The sequence below is a fragment of the Coptis chinensis genome, chromosome 9 (genome assembly GCF_015680905.1).
Source record: "Coptis chinensis isolate HL-2020 chromosome 9, ASM1568090v1, whole genome shotgun sequence".
In the NCBI taxonomy this organism is placed as follows: Eukaryota; Viridiplantae; Streptophyta; class Magnoliopsida; order Ranunculales; family Ranunculaceae; genus Coptis; species Coptis chinensis.
In genome coordinates this window covers 29,062,084-29,084,215 of record NC_141464.1, presented here as the reverse complement: position 1 = coordinate 29,084,215, position 22,132 = coordinate 29,062,084, and the positions used below count along the sequence as shown (strand labels likewise).

General features: G+C 36.2%; 2 protein-coding genes across 2 annotated transcripts; one reads left to right on the top strand and one right to left on the bottom strand.

Annotated features, from left to right (window-relative positions):
- Nucleotides 1-7,936, bottom strand: LOC147475450 (lysM domain receptor-like kinase 3). Its single transcript, XM_086582111.1, has 12 exons — nt 7,243-7,936; nt 6,372-6,405; nt 6,245-6,249; nt 6,003-6,164; nt 5,383-5,585; nt 4,585-4,674; nt 3,215-3,308; nt 2,971-3,122; nt 2,800-2,891; nt 692-830; nt 503-601; nt 1-421 (listed from the first exon to the last, which is right to left on the bottom strand). Exons 1-12 carry the CDS (start codon nt 7,889-7,891, stop codon nt 257-259), a joined length of 1,884 nt encoding a protein of 627 aa, XP_086438237.1. The 5' UTR covers nt 7,892-7,936; the 3' UTR covers nt 1-256.
- Nucleotides 7,937-12,876: 4,940 nt separating this feature from the next.
- On the top strand, nt 12,877-20,353 carry RBCX1 (Chaperonin-like RbcX protein). The gene is made up of 6 exons (XM_086584720.1): nt 12,877-13,185; nt 13,259-13,353; nt 18,997-19,114; nt 19,856-19,872; nt 19,974-20,036; nt 20,118-20,353. The coding sequence occupies exons 1-6, from the start codon at nt 13,032-13,034 to the stop codon at nt 20,190-20,192; spliced, it is 522 nt and encodes a 173-aa protein (XP_086440846.1). The 5' UTR covers nt 12,877-13,031; the 3' UTR covers nt 20,193-20,353.
- Nucleotides 20,354-22,132: the final 1,779 nt, after the last annotated feature.

Here is a 22,132-nt window from a genome sequence, read left to right as displayed (position 1 = left end):
TAGGTGAAAAATCTACAAGTTATGACTCTTCCATTGATTGGTTGATAAATCAAGATGATATAACATACAACATAATAGGTTTCTTGTCTCTTTGGTCCATGTTTCCAAACACTGAAAAAAAATCTTGTTTCCAATAGTAACTAACTATTCCTAAAATAAAATTTCCCCTTTTTTACAGTCATTTACATAGGGATCTATCAGCTCAAACTTAAGTGGCTACCTTTTAAGCACATTGATGATTGACATGATGCATTTGCTACCTTCCTGACATTAGATTTACAAGTGCTTGATTTTCATAGAAGGAGCCAACATCCCAATCCTCAGTAGAGGATGAAAGAGTCATGAGTGCTACGACAATGGACCTCATGCTTGGCCTCAGCTGGGGATTCTCATGTGTGCAAGCCTTGGCAAGCTGGGCCATCTGCAACAAAAACAGTCGGCATTTGTCATAATACACATCTAAAACTAATGGCAAGCAATCGTCGCTGATATCTATTTTTACCTTACAAACTGAATCAATTGGATAGTTGTCCTTAAGCCTGGGATCAACCACCGTGTGGATATCTTCTTTCGGGTCAGGCCGATTAAGAACTTCCTCAAACTGAATAAGATTTAAAAGTTAGACGAAACATTTTCTACAAGTTCCTTGTATAGTAATTGAAGTTTATCTCTTAAAGGCAAAGAAAGTAACCAGATAAACAAGGCCTCTTGATTCAGAAATCAATTCAGTTGCTTTGACAATAGCTTCTTTGGCAGATATAAGTTCGTAAAGGACAACTCCAAAAGCATAGACATCTACTTTAGGGGAAACATCACCATACTGAGCATACCTACAAAACAGTACAGTGGGGATCATCAAAAGGTTCAGAATTTGTCATAAATTAAGTCCTTACATAAAAGGGGTCTTTCCAATGGTAAACGGCAAACAGTAACAGGTTGTCAAATATTGTGATGCGCTTCTCCTGATTTGCAGCACAGTTTTCTTCTAAGATTGACACGTGTAGTAGTGTTCTTTTGAGGAACAGATTCAAATATATGACATAAATATCAATTACCAAACATGATTTTATTGGGTCTGTTACTGAAAGAAAAACAACTATTACAAATGTGACATTGGTCCCAAAAAGTAAAAAAAAAATAATTATTACACTTGTGTTATTGTTCTCAAAAAATTGTTTTGTGTTAGGCACTTTCCAAATCAACGTGAATTTCCTATTTTCAGCCCTTCTCTTCTTTTCTCTTCCACCATCCTAAATCTTAAATCATGAAAACTATATCCTAACACTAACATTAAACACTAGGGCTGAATATGCACGTGATTAGGGCAGAATATGCATGTGTACAGTGGCTGAATGAGAAAATTCGAAAACCCCAAGCTTAAATGACCCGGCTAGATCGTTCGTTGTGCACACCAAACGGTCTGGTCACACCGTCGGGACTGAGTCCAAAACGATGTGGCCATGTCGTTTGGGATTTGGACTTAAAAAATCCCCAACGATTCCAACGATATGGCCACACCGTTTGGGATTTAAACTTTGAAAAATATAAAGTTCTGTTTTTTTGTCTCTTGACCGGGGTGGACACATTGTATGGACTAAGTCCCAAACGGTGTGGCTAAGTCGTTTGGGACTTAGTCCAAACGATGTGACCACACCAGTAAGTTTTTTTCTAAGTTCAAATCTCAAACGATATGGCCACATCGTTTTGGACTTAGTCCAGACGGTATGATCAGATCGTTTGGTTTCACAACGAACGACCTAGCCGGGTCGTTTAAGCTTGGGGTTTTCGAATTCAACTTTTTGGGACCAATGACACACTTGTAATAACTGTTTTTTTTTTAGACTTTTTGGGACCAATGACACTTGTAATAATTGTTTTTTTTTGGTATGCCCAACACAATATGGAGTCCGTCATTGACAAATACCATTTTACCATTTTAAATAGGAAGTACTCACTAATAGGTAATAGCTTGAAGTGCTTGCAGGAAAGAACCCCAGTTACTAAAGCTTGATAAAATTGTCAGTTGGTGATTGTGACAGATTGCCTCTCCAAAGCTTGAACTCTGAATATCTTACTAACGATGTTTTACTATAAGCTGTAAACATCATCAGTCACTCTTTTCAGGGCCAACTCTGTTTTTGAGGTAGTATCTCTTTTTTTGGGGTATTTGTATACTCAGCCTTTCAATGTCTTCATTCACTATATTCAAATTTTTACACAATCATACTAGTGAAGCTTCTTCTACATAGTATGGAGTCGAGATCTCTACAACCGGGTACAGAGATCATCTCTATAACCGTGTTATCTCGCCGTTGATCTGAATCCGAGATGTGTGTGTGTGCCTTGATACTTGTGTGTGTGCTCCGAGATGTGTGTGTGTGCGCCGAGATACGAGATGTGTGTGAGATTGATCTCTGTACCCGGTTATAGAGGAACCGGTCTCACATAGTATTATCTTCCCTGATGTCAAACTACATTCAACTTATTACTTCTGGTCTTATAGTTTGAAAATGCTCCACGCCTCCACCTGAACTCCACCATGGACTCTTGAAATATCCACATTACTTTTAATATGCAAACATCTCAAATGTTATTGTGTAGTTATCGGAAAGGAATAAATGGATAAGCTATACTAGCTTTCTTAGTTATCTAAAAACAAGCTTTCTCAAACAAGAAACTGCCGTTCTTTTCATTTTCAACCTTGTAAGCATACAAATACAACATGGCGAAAAAAAAAATGAAAAAACAAAAGATAATCAATTTTATATTTCAACAAATAAGTAACAGCAATCTACTTACTCTGGAGGCATGTAACCGAATGTACCAACAAGACGAGTTAGCAAAGATGTGCTTCCAACTTCAGTAAGTTTTGTCAATCCAAAATCCGCAACCTGTAATTCGAGTAATGATGTTAGATTAAAACAAAAGCTTTTAAGAAAATCTCTACTCTATGAAGAGGACTATTACAACCTTCCCATGGTAGTTCTTGTCAATCAAAATGTTTGCTGACTTGATATCACGATGTATGTAAACAGGGACAGTATGTTCATGAATATACTCAAGACCTCTAGCAGAATCAAGAGCAATTTGCACCCTTGTAGACCATGGAAGAGGTTCACCCTCTAAAACAAAATAATTCACCCAAAACAGGTTTAGTCAAGCAAAAGACTATCATAAAAGATTTAAAGTTACATTTGTGTACTATAGATATCACCTTTGGCACGCAAATGTTGACTTAAGTTCCCATTCTCAATGTATTCGTAAACAAGAAACAGAGAACCCTCAACACAGTATCCAATCAAGCGTACCTGCATTACATTCAAACTCATATGTAATGAAGACAAATGGTACTTCTAAAAGATTATATGTAAGGAAGACAAAAGTACCAGAAAAAATAGAAAAATACGATAAATCAAGCTATTATGCGCTAAAAGAATGTTTTACACTTTTATCTAGCAATATTGTACTGCAGAAAGCCAGAAATAAATAACTTTTGATAGGGAGGGTATTTGGAAATAAAATGAAACAAGAGAATCTTGGGTCATTACTCTTGTATTGTAACTCCTGAGGTTGAAGGACTTCCAAAATAAGCAACCGCAATAGTAAAAAAAAAAAAAAAAAAAAAAAAAAAGTATATAGAGAGAGAGTGACTGAAATATTTGTTCAGGTTTAGAGGGATCAGCTAACTGGAGGACACAGCGTACCATTTTACCGTTGCTCAAACAGAGCCGCTGAAGAACTAGCAGGACAAGTCAAATTACTGAGTAGTCAACTGCATCAAAGCACGAATTTTTCAAGGTTGAGTTTACTCCTTATATCTTAACTTAGTCGATTTACTGAACGAGGAAGTTAAGTAGATTGCAGCGTTAAGGATGCCCTTGCAAAGCGCCACTCTGCAGAGGCCTGTCATTTCATCCACCAGTATGCATAGGTTGTGCTTGTTTACCTGGAAACTTTCCCAGGTCATTTTGGTTTTGAACAGAGGATGTTTATGTAGATTGAGGTTGTTTTCACCACTAAAGATCCACCGAAAGTGATGCAAATTCAGTGAAATTTTTTCTGCCACTTCAAACAGCAAAGTTTTACCTGTATCTGCATCATTATGGGTAGATTTTAATAGGCGTAAACACCTACTTCTACTAGAAGCATCCTTATGTAAACATTCCTTGTCGTAGATCCAGTTTACCTGGAAAGTTTACAAGTAAACAAGCAGAGATGTAGTACACATACTTCTTTAGCTAAACAACCTTAGTCTAGGTTGAACTGACACCAACTATAAATACCGGGTCCTGTTCATGAAGAAGACTATGTATGCAACTTGCGGTTGGTACTGTATTATGATGATTAAGAAAGTGTTTGACTGATAAACATATACAGTGCACAACTTCAGACACCACATGGTTGTCATGCTTCCTTAGTACAAAATCAGAATAAAATGACCCTTCTTTTTTCACGGTAATCAGTACAGAAGAGAGTGCTACTGGACTGCATTAACTATAGTGACACATTTTATTCTAAGCATAATTTGATCTTCAAATATGTTGTTAAAACCCCAACATTCACTGTTATGGAGAAAGGCAATACCAGGTTCAGGTGGTGAACATGTGTTAGAACCTTCAACTCAGCAAGAAATTCTTTTGATGCTTGCATATCCATCTTTTTGATTGCTGCTTTCTGCATGTTATTTGAGAACAAGTACATATTAAGCATCAGGAAAACCATTTTCTGATCAAAATGGTTCAGAGATTGAAAGAGTAGAAATAGATTTGAAAAACCTACAGACAGTTTGTTGATGTTCATTTTTCACAGAAGAAGGAAAAAGATGGTATTTTAATTTCTTCTACACTTCTGCATATATTGGGCTTTCTTAGTGTCCAAGTTTGACGGAATCCCAAATTTTGGCATTGCTTTTGAAAGTTCCAACTAAATTCACCTTTCCAGTAAACTTCCCCCCACGTTCTTTGCTGATCGATGCATCCAGTAGTCCTTGTTCGTTTTTACTCAAGTATATGTTTCATACTGTGATGTTGTAAACCCTATGTGGTATAGCTCCGAATGCCTTTAAAGTGCAGGGTTCACCATGTAAACAGTTTTTAACCATCGTGTTTAGCGTATATTTAAAGGAAAGCACGGCGCAAATATTTTGGATTAAGATCAAGACAAAGTAGAAAAAATTAAATTAAAAACACTTGCGTCAATCTAGATGGAGTGGTTGGCCTAGCCAAGACATAATGTAAACAATGTTTGATAAACAAATGTGTAAAATATTTATCGATAAGCATAAGCACAGCTAATCATGCACCTAATACCCCAGCATATGGTGGATAAGTTCCAGGTTGAACATTGTGCTTAAGATAACTCATATTGGGAAGTGATACAAACCTCGCCTCGCAGCTCTGCATAAAAAACAGTTCCAAAACCTCCTTGTCCAATTTTATTAGCCAAATTGAAGTCATCGGTTGCTCTGGCAAGCTCTTCATACGAGAACTCCACTGATTTGTCCATTGCTATACCAGTAAACCCCGGTGAAGCACCACCAACCATAGCAACTGATTCCAGAGCTTTATTCAAGATTGCTCCAGAACCTGTAGCATCATCCAATTGTGGAGGAAATGATTAAATCAATCAAAGCATAAGCTTCTCCTCCCTGTACTGTTATCTAATAAATATTACATAGGTAACAAAGCCCATAGTAAAACTTTCATTACATCTAGCATCACCTCTAGTTCTTCACTTATACTGCAATGAAAAAAACTCTTCTAAGTCGCAATCCTCAGCCCAAAAGTTGGCATCGGCTGGATGAGTTCTTTCTTCCGTTCGATTTAATACCAAAATCAGAGTAATACAGGATCCTATTGCACACATGTGTATTATTGGTTTTTTCCGCATACAAATGGTTAAAAATGTTAATTGGAAGTCGACCCACTATGTCCATCCCATCTGCTTTCAGTTGAATAACTATGGAAATATATAGTTGAAATTTAATTGCTCAGCAACACTACCTTGTCCAGTTTGAATAGAATACTCATCACGTGAACTGGGGAGCAACGATGCCGCCTTCTCGTTCCTTCTTCTAGATATTACAACATACAAACAAACTGCAATCAAGAGTGCAAAAATTACTACTGCACTTGTTATGCCCGCAACGACACCACTCGTTAAACCTGTTTAACAATACACAATTAAGGCCTTCCTTCAAATATCTAATTCGTAATCCAAAGAAGTTAGGGAAAGACTTGCTCACCTGTGCTGCAATGAAGAAAGTAAAAGCAAAAGAGGATTTGTGTTAGACAACATTAAAGTTAACTTTGAACAATTAAATAAAAATAACCATAGCCATTAGCTCAAATAGTTATAGATGGATAAGTTACCTTGATTTCATAGGCGGGAAATTTCCATTTTGATCTGCAAACAACACCAAGAAGAAAGGTGAGCAATTTCAAGTCACAACAGACGCAGGAGGCAAAATGTGCATTTTGGTGCTACATTTTAACAGCTTCATAGTTCATACTAGTCTGCTGCATTTATTAACAAGACTTATCTCCATATGTGCATAATCAATTGGTACAATGTGCATAACTTATCTCCATAGTTTATACAAGTCTTTCTTGCTAATATTCCTAAATAATAATGTTGCTGGGATGAAATAGAACGAAATTAATGTTTAGTCTATAGCTTATTTTCACTTCTTTGTTCCTAATTTTTATTGAAAAAAAACAGATGTGATTGGTTATGTGCCTCAACTTTGATTTAAACCCATGGTTTGCTGGACATTTCTGTTCCAAATTGGACACTAAAACATAATTCATTAAAGATGTTGACACCGTAGGCAGGTAACAAGATGACAACCAATAAGACACCAATTATGATCAATTGGTATTAATAAAGACAAGTAAATAACAAGCAGCTAATAAGAAAAACAACTAATAAGACAAAAACATATCAGAAGCTAGCTGATAAGCATTTTTATAAAATCGTCTTTAACAATTGGTATATATACATTAATAATCATAATAAATCAGCTAAATGTATATATTTCTCTAACGGGTAGACTTTAACCATCATCGGAAGTTCAAGCTAAAATGAGAAAGCAGACGGAATCCATTTATAATAGCCTAAAGCATCTGAACAAAATTTTGAGAATCAACTAGAGTCCAGTTTCTGAGCATGTCATGAACCGAAACGGAACGGGTTCAACCTTGGTGATATAGGAGTAAGTCTTAGGTACAGAAAATAACTAACCTCTAGCCGGCAGAAAAACCAGCCCACTCCCTTGACTAAAATTTGCTCCTGGGTTATACCTCTGCACCATCGCTGCCGGAACGCCACTAACATTAGCCACGTAGGATAAATTCTCTCCTGAACGAAGCGGGTACGTGGCAAACAATCCATAAGCCTTGGAAATACTTTCATCACCACATGAACAATTCACTGTTACATTCATATTGCCTGAGTTTGGTATCTGAGTTGCATTATAATGGTTCACTCGTTGCAAAAAATCTGCTGTTGTAAGGTTTGCAAACACCATGTTAGCAATCTTGGCATATGTGTCTGCAGATTGTATGGCATAGTTGAAGGTGTGGGCTAAAAAATCACCATTTACGCAATCATCACATGAAAATGGGACGTCAACTCTACTACCGAACTGAATGCTGTCTGAGTTATGAATATTGGGATTGAACTGAAGAATTCTATTTATATCTTCGCCGAAAATGCTGCTAATATAAGTTAGATTTGATCCTTCCCAAACGTAGTATGATGCTATAGCAAGACACCCTCTCCTACATGTAGCTTCCGCTTTAATACATAAAAACACAAGAACACAGAACACAAGAACATTCATCTTTGCAAAAAAAAAAAAAAGGTGGAAAGGTTTGGAGTAAGAGTTCATATGAGGATACAAAACATTGGTTTTGATCAAATGTGGCGTCAATGGATATAAAATGTTGAACTGTTCTTCAAATGTTGCTTTTGTTTTTTTTTTTAATATATTATGTTAATGAGTTTTAAATCATGCTTGTCATCATTGGTTGTCTGTGATTCGTTCTACTTCATACTAACTTCTGACTTTGTTTTTATGCTAATTGTTTGCATTAACAAGTTGAAGATGGACCTAATATCCCCACCGATGTATATATACTGTACTGTACTAGAAAGCTAGCCTAGATAGTCTACTCAAATTGATCTTAGGCGTGGACAGTTTGAAAGGTCTCTTGTGCAACCATCAACGATCTCACAAGTGCTGCTTGTCCAATTTTTAGTAGACATGGGACTTTGAAAGGGCGTTGCGGTCCATTAATTCCTAGCTTGACTTGGCATACATACACACAAAACATCAAACACTTGGATATAAATGCAGCAGTATTTAGCTTATACATCACCTCTCTTCCCTGTATGTTTTGATCAGAAAATGCTCCACAGCATACGACAGAATTATTTCTGGTTATAAGCCATCCCGGTCATTGTAAAGGATCATGATATTCTATTAATAGTCAATTATTGAGTTAAGCCTACTCTAAGCCTTATTATATAATTCAAGGTTTTAGCAGGCTTCTCTATAATCATAAATAAAGCTGGCCAGGTATAATGCCCCTGCTTAGTGTATCGGAAAATGATTAAAATACAAAAGTTTTGTGATTATCCTATGTCTTTGTGTTTTGAAGGTCAAACTGTGTGTTTTCGGTATACTTGAAATGAACTCTTTGATAACAATTTTTATAGTTCAAAGGGGTGGGTCACAGTATGAACACTTTTCTAGTTAATTACTAATGCAGTCTTTGGCCAATATTTGGTTATAGGGTTGGTGCTGTATCAAATGACCTATGCGGTTTTAGAAAAATCGCGCAGTTTTGCCAACACCGCGTGGACTTGGGCTGCTAAATGGGCTTCTATGGCGCGGTATTGGCAAAACCGCGTGCTCTTAATGACAACAACGGACAAAAAACGGCTATATCTTTCTAACCCTATAAATTGAAACACTCACACCATAGTTTTACACTCACTTCTTTTCTCTACTCTCTACTCTCTACTCTCTACTCTTTACTCTCTACTCTTAAAACAACAATGACTAGTCAAGAACCAAAATCAAAATCTAAAGGGGTTTCATGGATATAAGAAGAAGATGTTGCTTTCACCAATAGTTGGTTACAAGTTAGTCAAGATGGTGTAGTAGGAAATGAGCAAAAGTCGAACGATTTTTGGACTAGAATTCTAAATGCATTTCATGCAAATCTAGGAAGAATGACCGAACGCAACTTTACGGGCATGAAACACCGTTGGACTCTCATTCAAGCTAATATCAACAAGTTTCATGCTATATTTTCTAAGATTCAAGCATCTTCTCCAAGTGGCTATAATGACAATATGATGGTAAGTATTTACTTTTTATTTGTTATTTTGATTTACAAATACATTTTTCAATTCTAATTTAGTTTTTGCTTAATTGGTAGGTTGAGGAAGCAATAAGTGCATATGTGATGCATAATAGGGTTTGGAAGTGGATGCAATGCTATAATATGGTGAGAGACTCACCCAAATGGAAGAGGCTACAGTTGAGACATGATTTGCATCCCACCAAAAAGTCGAAGTCAAACAATGGGGAAGGAGGTTCATCCGTTCCAATATCAACTGCAACAACTCAACTAATGGATTATGATCCACACCAAGTTCATGGGCTTGAGGATAGGCCTCTTGGAAAGAAAGAAGACAAGAAAAAAAGGCAAAAAGATAAAGAAGAAGGTGATTCTAAATTGGAGGAATCCGTTAAGAAACTTGATAATTTTCTGATGGAACTTTCTAAAACCACCAAAGAAGGCTATGAATTGGAAGCTCAAAGATAATTGAAGAAAGATGAGATGGAATTCGAAAAACTTCAATTGAAGAAAAGTTCGATGGATTGGAAGCTCCAAATCCAAAAAGAAAAACTTCAATTGAAGAAAGATGCGCTCCGAGTTCGAGAAGATGAAAATGATGCGAAAATACTATGAATGAAATTAGAAGGATTATCTGAAGACGAGTGCGAAATTTGGCAACTCAAAAGGGCAGAAATTTTACAAAAAATGAAGAATCGACTTGGCAATATCACTGGTAGTAGTCAAAGTAGTGCATAGTCTAAATTTGAGTTTGTATGTCTTTTAATTTTAGAATTTTAATTTGTCTTTTAATTAATGACATACTTTAATTTGCGTTTGTATTTTGATTTTAAATAAAATGTACTTTAATTGAATATTTTTTTTTAATTTGAGTTAAGTTACCTTAATTTAAAGTTGATACTTTTTATCATTCTAAAAAAAATTTGGCAGAGTCTACTTTGTATTTTCAAAATTCTCATATACACAAATCCTTTCATAGAAATAAACTTGGAACACAAATACATAGAAATAAACTTATTGCACAAAATTCTCATAAAACCACAAATACATTGAAATAAATTTGGAACACAAATACATAGAAATAAACTTGTTGCACAAAATTCTCATAAAACCACAAATACATAGAAATAAACTTGGAACACAAATACATAGAAATTGAAATGATAAATAAACACAAAGTCCAAATGAAGTGCAAATAGAAATAGAAATCAAGTCTGACCACGCCGCCCACGCCTACTTCACAAATGCTCGACCAAGTCATTCTTTAATCTATCATGAATAACTTTTGAACGAACCCTCTCAACGCCAGATGCCCAACGAGATAGAACAAATTGGCGTTGATCTTCAGATGTACCTTCTCTACTTGGTATTTCTAAATCAGGAATATACTGCGGGATATCCGTTTTGCGTTCATCTTCTACAATCATATTGTGTAAAATGATGCAAGCCCTCATAACAGTAGCCATGTTCTCCAAATACCATAACCTGCACGGATTCGCTAAAATATCCCAACGCGACTGTAATATACCAAACGCCCGCTCTATGTCTTTTCTAGCAGCTTCTTGCTTCTTTGCAAAATGTTTGTCTTGTGCAATAATCGGTTTAGCAATCGTTTGAATCAAGGTGACATAATTAGGATAAATACCGTCAGCCAAGTAATAGCCTATATCATAATGATGACCATTCACAGTGTAGTTACAAGGAATAGCTTCATCATTGACTATATCATCAAATATTGGTGAGCGGTCAAACACATTAAGATCATTGTGAGAACCCGCCATTCCAAAAAAAGCATGCCAATCCACGCGTCACGATCGACAATTGCTTCTAAAATCACTGTTTGTTTATGCTTATGGCCAGTGTGAGACCCTTGCCACGTGGATGGGCAATTCTTCCATTGCCAGTGCATGCAATCAATGCTTCCTAGCATTCCAGGCCATCCGCGTTCCTCATACTCTTCAAGCAAATGTTGAATATCTGCAGCATTTTGGTTTTATGCAAGTATTCACCTCCAAAAATTCTAATAATTCCATCACGTAAATAAGCGCGTGCATTCATGAACGATTAGTTCAAAGAACATGTAACATATCATCTACTAGATCAGCTGCAGTCCCATAAGCAAGCATTCGTATAGCAGCAATTACTTTTATTTTTGGGTTAATCCCAAAGTTACCCACACTATTAACTTTTTGTTGAAAATATGGTACATTATGATTAAGATGATTGAAAATACGAGTAAATAATGACTGACCCATACGAAATCGGCATCGAAAGTCATGGTCACGAAATATAGGATTTGCGCCGAAGTTGTTAGCATTTACACGAGCCAGTGTTGCCTCGTACTGACGATTCTTACATTTTCTTCCTTTCTTCGAACCACCATGTGGTCTATAAGAAGACTCCGCTTCTTCTTGCGATAATAAACTCAAAGATGTCGAACCAAAGGTAGAGCAATAGCCACTAATTTACGAGTTTTAACTGCAGTGTTATTATTTGAAGAGCTCGAGCTCGAGCTCGATGAAAAATCAGAAGAAGATGAATCAGAAGAAAATGAATGATCCATTGAAAAATCGTCAAGAGTTTGGTAGTATTTTTTTTTTTTTTTTCAAAGAGATGAGGAGTTTAGATAAGAGGGAACATGAAAAGTGAAGAGAACCTCGTATGACCAAGAGGGTTAAATAGTTATAGCACGCGGTTTCAAAAAAACCGCACGGTTTTGGCAAAACCGCGTGGGCTATATGGCGCGGTTTATCCAAAACCGCGTAGTTTGATGTCGAAAATTTGATATTGCTCCTAAAATTGCTTGGTGTTTTTTTGGTTTGGTGTTTTTTTGGTTCAAAATTTTGGTGTTGTTTTCGTAGCTCTCCTAAAAATGCTCTTAGTTCCATATTTATCCTTCTATTTCAATTATTATTACTATATGTTATAGAGGCTACTATTGGTATTTAAAAAATATATAAAGACAAAATAGTAAAGTTGAAGAGATTTAGAGTTACATAAAAAAAAAATATTTTATTACTGTTGCAGGACTGTAGATAAGAGTCGTGATTTTTATAATAGTTTAGATTTAGAAATGCAATTCAAAGTTGGAAATCCTGAGAGATGGAATACTTATTGATATAAAGATATACTTCCAAGTGTAACTTGATAGTGTGCCCTAATATTGGTGTGATTGAGGACAACTAGAGAAATTGGCCGGCCATTATAAATATATATATAAAATAGATTAATCCCAAATACGTACAAGATTAAACAGTGAAGGGTTTGTTGGAATCTCAGAGACACTAAAAAGGCTTTGTTTGTGGAGGTGGCAGCAAAACTGTCCTAGTCCAGGAACGGAGAAACGGTCATACTTAGCTCTAAAATTAATCTGGCCGTCGTTTGGGTCCAGGTACTAAAACTCTGGTTTTCATGTTTTTGATAGTTTATACATCACACCATTATTTTGCAACTTTCAGACGTGTGCTACAATATCTGGATTCTCAATTGCTACAGAACCGATATATTGGCCGGTATTGACGATATATATATATACGGAATGTTGTTGAGACGTATGGATATTCCACGTGTAAAGCAGAGACGAAACAGTAAAGATATTCTTTTTAGTTTATAGATAGATTCAGTTAACAGTGAGTTTTACCATTTAGCCCTCGATCAACCATGGAATCCTCCGTTCTCCAACTTTCTTCTCACTTCACTTTTTTCACTCCCAAAACAAACTCACTCCCAGCTGCTTCCCCTTTTTGGCCATGCAAACGAAGAACCTCATCTTGTCAACCAACTCCACTCCGTTGTCACAAAATGTTTGTCCCTGGTGAGCACTATTTGCTTCTTGTTTTTTGTTTTTATGATGATGATGATGATGATGATGAGTTGCTTTGTTACAGGATTTGGGGAGGCGTCACCGGAGGCGAAAGCGGCAAAGAATCTCCATGGTTTCTTTACTTATGTAGCTGTCAAAATAGTTGTTGCACAGCTTGAGGTGATTTATTAATTCTCCACCTTTCTGACTATGGAATTTGAAATTGTTATCTCCTATTAATGTTTTACATAATTATGGTGGATGTGCAACTCACATGCACTTATTATATTAGGAGAATAAAACAAACACAATAATGTTACAATTTTTTGAAGGGAAGATTTTCTATTGAGGGACGGCTGCCATGTGGAGTGTTGTCTAATAGCAGAAGTTAATACATTTGGTTTAGGTCAGAAGAATTTAAATTTCAGTGTGAAGGAATATATATATATAGGTTGATAGCCCTGGTTTGAGGCTGTGATACAAGATGTAGATACACGCGAAAGGGGTGTATCAGATTCATTAAGTGGACATCGAATGTTTAGAATTTGGGTAATTTTCACATAGTAGATCTTTTAAGATGTGGATTTAACCTATGCCAATTTAATGCCGAGTAACAATTGGAAGACGCTTAAATGTAGGAGACTTAAGCAAGATTAAGAGTCTCTCTGAGAGACTTAGCAGCGTGAATAAAGATTGGATTGTTTTTGTTTCATGCATTTAGATTTCGTATTTATACTGGGGCTCTTCATATTAAATGGCTTCAGGATATGTTAATCTTTCTATGTAATGTTATAGAGGGGCTGTTTGCGAGTTGAGCTGACAAGCTTAAAGGCGTTATCGAACTCAAAGTCTTTGTGGCTCTCTTTCTGAATACGGAAGAAGATTGAAGGGAGAGAGGCGGAGGTTGAACACAACTGGTTTTTGTTTTGTTGACAACACTTATCAGAAACCCAAATTCTACGGTTTATTTAGAAGATAAAATGGATCTGAAATTGAAGTAAATTGTACCACGAAGGTGTGGCCCAAAGACATTTAAAGACTGATCAAGTGATCATACAAGAGGGGGAATAGAATAAAGTATCTTGGAAGATAACCGGGAGTCATGCTACTGTAATAGTGTAATCTTCGCATCTTGTGTTAGTGATGTCAACAGAACCATTTTTGAGGCTCATTTGGCTCCTTTGGTCATTCTCTCTTTCTATGTGTTACGGTTAGTGAAACAGGGTTTCTCTTCTCTGGGTTGGTGAATGGTGGCTTTGATTTGAATGGAGACAAACTTTTCTTTGTTCAAATTCGTTTTGGTCTTTTTAAGAGACCAGCCTTGTTTTCAATTCGCATACAGCACTTAATATAGATATATTAGAGAGAAGACTAATCAGTAACACTTTTCATGATTCGGTAAATAAGAGACTTAAATGTCTTTTAACATTGTCCCTTTGAGAATTAGTGGAGCACCAGCTCCTCATGAAAGATTGGAATGTCTTTGTGTCAGTTCAAGTTAATTTGAGAAGGTGTTAGGACGGTTTTGGCGCTGGTTCAAGAAGTTTGGAAAAGGTGCGTCGAAACAACACAAAACCTTTACCGACAGTCACTATGACTATTTGAATAGATACCATGTCTATTGGACAATACTGATCCCATACCTTAGATGTTTTGCATTCCAAATAGGAATGGGATTCACTGGGATGTTGTCCTTTCATCTCTTTCTCCCCTCTCTCTCGTCATTGCTCAGGTTTCTTAGTTTCATGAACTTCTGCATGTGAGAGTACACCCAACATTTCGGATTCGTCAGACGGATTGACTTGTAGTGTAGCATAAATACGTATGGAGTGTTGCATTGTTGGTTAAGGACATTTAACAAGACCATAAGCACTGCAATGGGGACGAATCCTTCTCAAGGAGATTGTGTCGTACACAAAACTCACTCTGATCAACGCTATTATGTTTACTTTAATTCTGCATTATTCATTTGTTTTGTTTTTTCCTCCTTCACCCAAGTCACATTTTCCTTATTTTCTTGTAAATCTCTATCACGTATTTCCTACAATCCTAAGAGGGATTTCAGAAGAACAATCTTCAGAAGGATTGTAAGATATCTGTGATATAAATTTACTAGAAAACAAAATGTGAATTGGGAATTTTACTGATACAAACCTACTTAAATAATGAGAGTTATCATGTGTTTGACATAATCTTCTTAAGAAGGACTGGTCCCTGCTATGCTTCTTTTGGTTTTGGCAAACGTCCTTCTCCAAGGATACAACACTCTGTATGCATTCAAATCAATACTTTTGTTGAACCGCTTTTGTTGATGCATTCTCACACAAAACTTGACAAATTACGAAAATGCACATGTGAATCGTTTATATAGATATTGGCTTTTGTATGGATAATGGATGTTAGAGAAGAGAAAGACAAGAAGAAGACAGATTCAATTCAATTCAATTCTGTGCGTTTGAAATGCATATTAAGTGGGGTGTAAATAGGAAAGGAATTGAACTTCCAAAAGTCGCAAAGTTCTTTGGAAGAATTGTGGTGACTATTGGTCAAGCTACTGTTGTTTGGACACACCTTTTCCACGCCACTTGAATCAGTGCTAACACCTTTTAGTACCACATTTTCATAAGATTCTACTCTTCACCATAACGTTTCATATTTCCACTAAAGGTGTATCTCTCTTTAACCAGTGTCTAGTACATTGAATAGATTGCCACATTCTGAAAGAAATGCCTCTTCACTATTGTCTGTTTTAAAAAAAAAGGGTGTCAATTACCTTGTTTAGTTGTTTACAATAGCAAAAATGCAGGTCCTTGCTTGTAATATTACTAATCTTTACTCTGTAAAGAGAACTCTTTGAGTAACAGTAGATTTTGGGTCGACTGGATTTTTGTTTTCCAATTTTGCCCCTAACTGTTTTCACTTATTTGAGTTATTGCCAAAGCAAAAATATGTAATAGCTGATAGTGTGAAGGGTTAAAATGAACATTAGATACCCCCACTAAAGACAAATTCACAAATCAGATAATTTCTATACCGAAACTGCCCCTGGTGCTTTTCAATTATTTCATTAATATATAAACAAAATAACGTAATAAGTGAGGTAAAGGATAGGTACAAACGTATTTACTGTATCTCATCTCTTTCTCTCCTTAATATCTCATTTCTTTTTCTATTTTCTTTTTCTTCTCAATATCTTAAATCTTTTTTTTTTTTCTCTCTTAATAAATTAATATCTCATCTTATCTTCTCTTCAATATCTCATATCTCATATCTCTTTCTATCTCTCTTTATTCTTTCTCTTCCATATCTCACATCTCTTTCACAGTTTCACTCTCACATCCAAAATTTCAAAAGTTCTAGATTGAAATTTTGGATGAAATTTTGATATATTCTAAAATTTGAAATTTACATTATTTTACACCACAAATTCAATATATTTACATTTGTGAACATTTATATCTTGAATTGGAATTTTGGGATCGGTTTAATTTTATAAACACGATTGGGTTCGGGTTCCGATTATTTATATTTGAACTTTTTGGTTTAATTGAGCTTTCATCTACGCATTAGTCTATTGGAGTGATTGTATATTTCAGCCGAGCTTTTAATCAAATTGAGCTATCATTTATGCAATTATGAATTATACTGTCTATGCATGATTCAACCTTTATATTTCCTCTCCTTTACATATGTTCACATGCAAAATAGCAAAATTGTATAGTAGATGATTATATGTAACAATCTTTATACGTATGAACATGTAGCTCACAATAAATTTCACGCTCATTGAGCGTGCCCAAAAGGCTAGTATATATACATGCGAGTCCTTCCAAGTTGGTGTCTGATTTCTTATCTCGTATCAAAGTGACACAAAAGACGACAAAGTCACAAGAATTCGTCTTTGTATTAAATAAATTAAAAGACGCTGTGTTTTACTTTTTTTTTTATTTTTATTTTTATTTTTATTTTGGTAAACACATGAGAGATACATATTTATATAGATATGCATCTATGGTGCTGCAGCCACCTGATAATTACATTGACTTAGATCATCCTGCAGAAGCCTTTGTAACCAAATGGGTGCTTCCAACTCCCAGAAACAGTCCTGGAGATGAATAGCCCTGGTTGCTAACAGGTGTGCAACCTTATTACAAGATCTATCTACATGGGTTACAAGTAAGGAGTCAAAGGAGGATGTAAATTCTTGTGCATCAGGCTGTCCTCCCGATGTTAGCAGGCAGTCTATTCCAAAAATCAGCTACTGTCTTGCAATCAGTTTCTAGTATTATTCTCTGGTAGCCTAGGACGTATGCCCATTGGATGGCGCATTTGAGCCCTCTGCTCTCTCCCTCCTCGGCGTCTCGTCCACTTGTTCTGGTTGTGCCTGCTGCTAAGAAATAGTCACTGTCATCACACATAACATAACCAATACCAATAGTTTTACATTCCGAAAAGAAAGCAATATCCACATTAAGTTTGACATAGGACGAAGGTGGAGCAAACCAACTATTGTTTCCAGGTAGAAGGGTGGATGGCTTACATGGCCTAAGCCATTGGAGAAACAGTATATGGTTTCTGTACTATATGCTAGTTATGCAAAAAACTTAACAGTGTCCAACAGTGATCAAATAAGAGAAACGACAGAACAGACCATATGTGTAGGGAGAAAAGATCAAGGGTTAGAGATGAAGTTTACCAAACACGTTGCCTTTGTATCTATATCTTCCCAGGTGACATTGTTATGGCGCCTTAAATTTTAAAGCAGAAGAGCAATTCGAGATTATGTTTGTCATAAAACTTGAAGAAGGGAGATGAAAGAAAATTGATTAACCAAACGTTTGTAGGAAAGTGGAATCAAAATAAAACTACATATCTTGTCCAAAACAGAGGGCAATGTTCGAAGAGCTAATTTTCCCCCTTCTTTCTTGCCAGAATTTGTAGCCATCTAAGTACTAAGTTCCAGAGGAGTACTTCCATTGACACATTTTGCAAATTCAACAGTTATTCTGATGCTTCTTATATCTTAGTAGTGAATCTTTTAAATACTGAAAGTAGTTGGAGGTCTTTAGATAGGTTCCCCTAGAAGAAATTTTCCATATCAACATGTCTTGTAAATATGTAAGGTAAGAGGTCATGGAAGAAGTACTAATATTAGATCAATAGAGACAGAAACTTCAGAGTCCTAACAAGTTGATCGCCTTATTCCAGCTAGTAGCCATAAATATCTTAAAGTCTCCAGGCCAGAAGTCAATGTTCAGGAACCAAAACACTTGATTTTCTATGTTTATATTTTATTTGTCAATCAGGAGCCTGAAACTAATGTCTGGTCAGCTTAGTTTCGACTTCCGCTGTTTGTGAAGTTTGATAATCAAGCAAGGATAACGAGCTTGCATTAGGGAACCTAGTAACCTCAATTTCAGATTTGGAAGTTACCTTTTGTTTAGTTCTTAATGTGCTGTACTTTTTCTCCTTGTACTCAGGAAGAGCGACTTTTCGTTTCCTCTAGAAATACGTTGTGCAATGATGCACACATCTATACAGTGTCACTTACGATTATTCTTTTTCGTCCATCCATTATCCTTGAGCTATTCTTTTTCAAGCAACTGCATAACGAATTGTTGGTTGAATAGATTTACTTGGAGACAGTAAACATACGACTAGGTTAATCAACTTTAATGGAGTTGAAGTTGTTACAATGTGAGACGTGCACGATAAATAGTCGTTCTATTACTTAGCAATATAGCATGCACGCTCACTTTAATATGATGAATTCTATCTGGAATATCGATCATTTCATTTATTTACAGTTATTTGGCAGAGCAGAGCTACAATCCTGAAGCATATGAGGAGTTGATGGAATTCTTAAGCAAAAATTCGCTGAATGATGGAGACCAGTTTTGTGCTAACTTGATGCGTGAGTCTTCAAGGCATCAGGGTCTAGGTAGGTTGAATCTACATACTGTTATAAACATCTTCATCGTCTCTTTTTTATTGCATAATACCATTAGTTATTAACAATTTTTTATTACGAAAAAGTTGTTAAGCTAGACATAATACATGAATAAACTATAGAAGAAATAATCAAGCATCATAATCATACTAAATGGTGCATCTCTTTCTGTTAAAAACAGAGCAAGCATTATGAGAAACTCGTTCAATTTGGGAAGAGGAGTTTTTACGAAATACTAACTAAATGGCTTCCAAAAAAAATTTCTCGTGATATAAATGCATAAGTGCTAATTCTGGTCGGCGTGGTAGCATTTGGGCCTTCTTGTAAGAAAAGAATGTTAATATTTACAACAAATCTAAATCATCATATACATGCACGTGTTCCACGATATATTTAACCCCACAGATATGGTTAAAGCATATTAATGGTGCATTGACATCTGTTGTGATTGAACTCATTCCTTGAAAATTTTTGTTGGTCAACTTTGTGGAAGTTGTAACCGCAGGTCTAGGCACGTAAACAATCTTACATATCCAAAAAATGAGGAACAAGTGTTTTCTCGCAGTATTGAAGTGTCATATACGTAGGCCTATAATACAGAGTGACTTATGTTAGTCCGTAATGCCCACTATCTTAGCATCTTTTTAGCATGGAAGAACGGACTAACAGTTTGTGTTTATCTTGTAAATGAATGTCCATGGGGATAATTAAATCTGCAACTGTGTATGGCAGCCCTGCGCATTTTAGAGGTAACTACCATTATTTAGCAGAGAACTGAAATTGCTTCATGTTATCGAGTATTCATTCTATTTCATATATATTATGGAAAGTAACGGGAATGAAAATTCAGGTTCGATCTGCATATTGTAAAAAAGATTTTGAGTGGGATAATATGAAGCGGCTAGCACTCAAGGTCGACATAAATTTCTAATGTATCTGTTTTACTTATCTTTGTACTTTTCAGAATAGTTATTCTTTGATTAATTCTTTGCAGATGGTTGACGAATCCAACACAAGACTAATGAGAGAATATGTGCTAGAAACCACTCACTTAGAGAGTGATAAGTAATACATATGCTACAGCCCTGCAACCTGTTTATCATTATACATATTGTACTCCACTCGAGGTTAATAGCAAAGTATCTTAAGATGGCCAACTTCACAATTCGGTCTGTATATTGTACTCCAATTGTAAATGTAATATATACAAGGTTGATACCATATTCCCAATTCTGTCCATCTACTAATTGTTTTTTGTTTCCTGAGTAGATTAAGTTCCAATGCAGAGATATCAGAAGGCAATCAAAGATTGCATTACACTGAGGCATGAAGGCCTAGATTATTTAGTGTATCCTAAGTATTGAAGATAGTTGTTTACTTGGGACGTCTTTGCCAAATGTATGTCGATGTATCACTTGTAGATTTTTCGATGAACCTGGTTTAGTTAAAATCGAATAAGAGATCGCAAGGCTTTTTAAATACAAGGTCTCATCACTTTTTTCTCTTTTTTTTTCCTTTTCTTTTGATATGATATGTCTGCCTTACTTATAATGGGTGGTGTTTTAAAGAAAGTATATAGGTACTATTTGGTGGGCTGGTGGCAATGGAAACCCTTGGCTCGGATAAAAAAGTAGAAAAGAAGCATATGAAGCACATCTCCGACTAGCATTGCTGGATTGACATATAATAAGACAAAACATAACAAACTCTACTCTCCCAAGGAGATAGTATGAAATCATACGGTACTCCAGTGCAAAATCAAAGTTATCCTACTAGTCTTAATGAGTAGAGTGAGTAGAGTGACTTTGATATGCGTTGAATGCTTCTTACTTGAATATGACCAACCAAGAAACTATGTCTAACAAAGTGCCATATTACCAAACCAAAACTGGTATGGGCTTACATTTTCAAATATACGATGTATTAAGACCATGTTATATATTTTGGAAATAGTCTTAATACATCGTACTTGATGGATTAAAGTTCAGTACATTCAGAATTGATAGTTATTCATTATTGATTCTTTGCAGATGGTTGACGAATCCAACACAAGACTAATGAGGGAGTATGTGCAAGAAACCTGTCATTTTGAGGGTGATAAGTGAACACGTCCATCCTTATACATATTGTACTCCACTCGAGGTTGATTAACAAAGTATTGTGTGGCGGCCATCTTCACAATTCCGTCTGTATATTGTACTATATTGTAATGTAATGTATACAAGGTTGATACCATCTTCCCAATGTTGTCTATCTCATTGTCTTTTGCTTCCTTTTTTTTTATAAGTAATCTTTATTGATGAATTTGTGCAGAGCAGATAGAACAGACAAGTGAGTGAGATCCTCACAAGGCCTACTGAGAGGCTTACATTATCAAATGTTTGTAACACCTAGAGCGGATCCCATAATAACCGAGTGCCAGCTTAACACCAAGTCAAACGATAATTGATACTGTGTGCCACCGACATCCAATACCAGAGGAACGCTTTCACCTCGATCATTGATTTGCGTACTGTTTGGGCCCCACCTTCGGTGTGTTTCCATACTCGGATCCGGCCCATTACCTTTCTGGACTCTGGCCCAACATTCTGGATTCAACCCAACATGAATCCGGACTTGGTCCAGATCCAAATATTTACAGGTGCATCTGGCACAAGTGCTGTTTGGGCCCCACCTTCGGTGTGTTTCCAGACTCTTTTCCAGACTCGGATCCGGCTCATCACCTTTCCGGACTCTGGCCCAACATTCTGGATTCAACCCAACATGATTCCAGACTTGGTCCAGATCCAAATATTTACAAGTGCATCTGGCACAGGTTTAAGAAAGAAAAATAGGCACGCCCGATCAGTCAATCCGGGACAGAAGGAAAAAAAGAAGATAAACCAAAATCTTCAGAGATTTGGAGGTTAGAATGGGATCCGGATCTTGGAATCCAGATCTTTCTTATAAGAGTCTGCTCTCACTTTCAGAACTACGCAAAGCAAAAAGCTGGCGACTTGATCCCCTGCT

What these genes read in the sequence shown, in the direction of transcription:
- LOC147475450 (XM_086582111.1), bottom strand. Translation starts at nt 7,891, where the DNA reads ATGAACTCTTACTCCAAACCTTTCCACCTTTTTTTTTTTTTTGCAAAG. An exon ending in CAAGAGGCCTTGTTTATCTG is followed by an intron (nt 602 to 691) that starts GTTACTTTCTTT and finishes AATCTTATTCAG; the next exon opens with TTTGAGGAAGTTCTTAATCG. An exon ending in CAATTGATTCAGTTTGTAAG is followed by an intron (nt 422 to 502) that starts GTAAAAATAGAT and finishes TTTTTGTTGCAG; the next exon opens with ATGGCCCAGCTTGCCAAGGC.
- RBCX1 (XM_086584720.1), top strand. Translation starts at nt 13,032, where the DNA reads ATGGAATCCTCCGTTCTCCAACTTTCTTCTCACTTCACTTTTTTCACT. An exon ending in TAGTTGTTGCACAGCTTGAG is followed by an intron (nt 13,354 to 18,996) that starts GTGATTTATTAA and finishes TTGGCAGAGCAG; the next exon opens with AGCTACAATCCTGAAGCATA. An exon ending in TGAAGCGGCTAGCACTCAAG is followed by an intron (nt 20,037 to 20,117) that starts GTCGACATAAAT and finishes AATTCTTTGCAG; the next exon opens with ATGGTTGACGAATCCAACAC.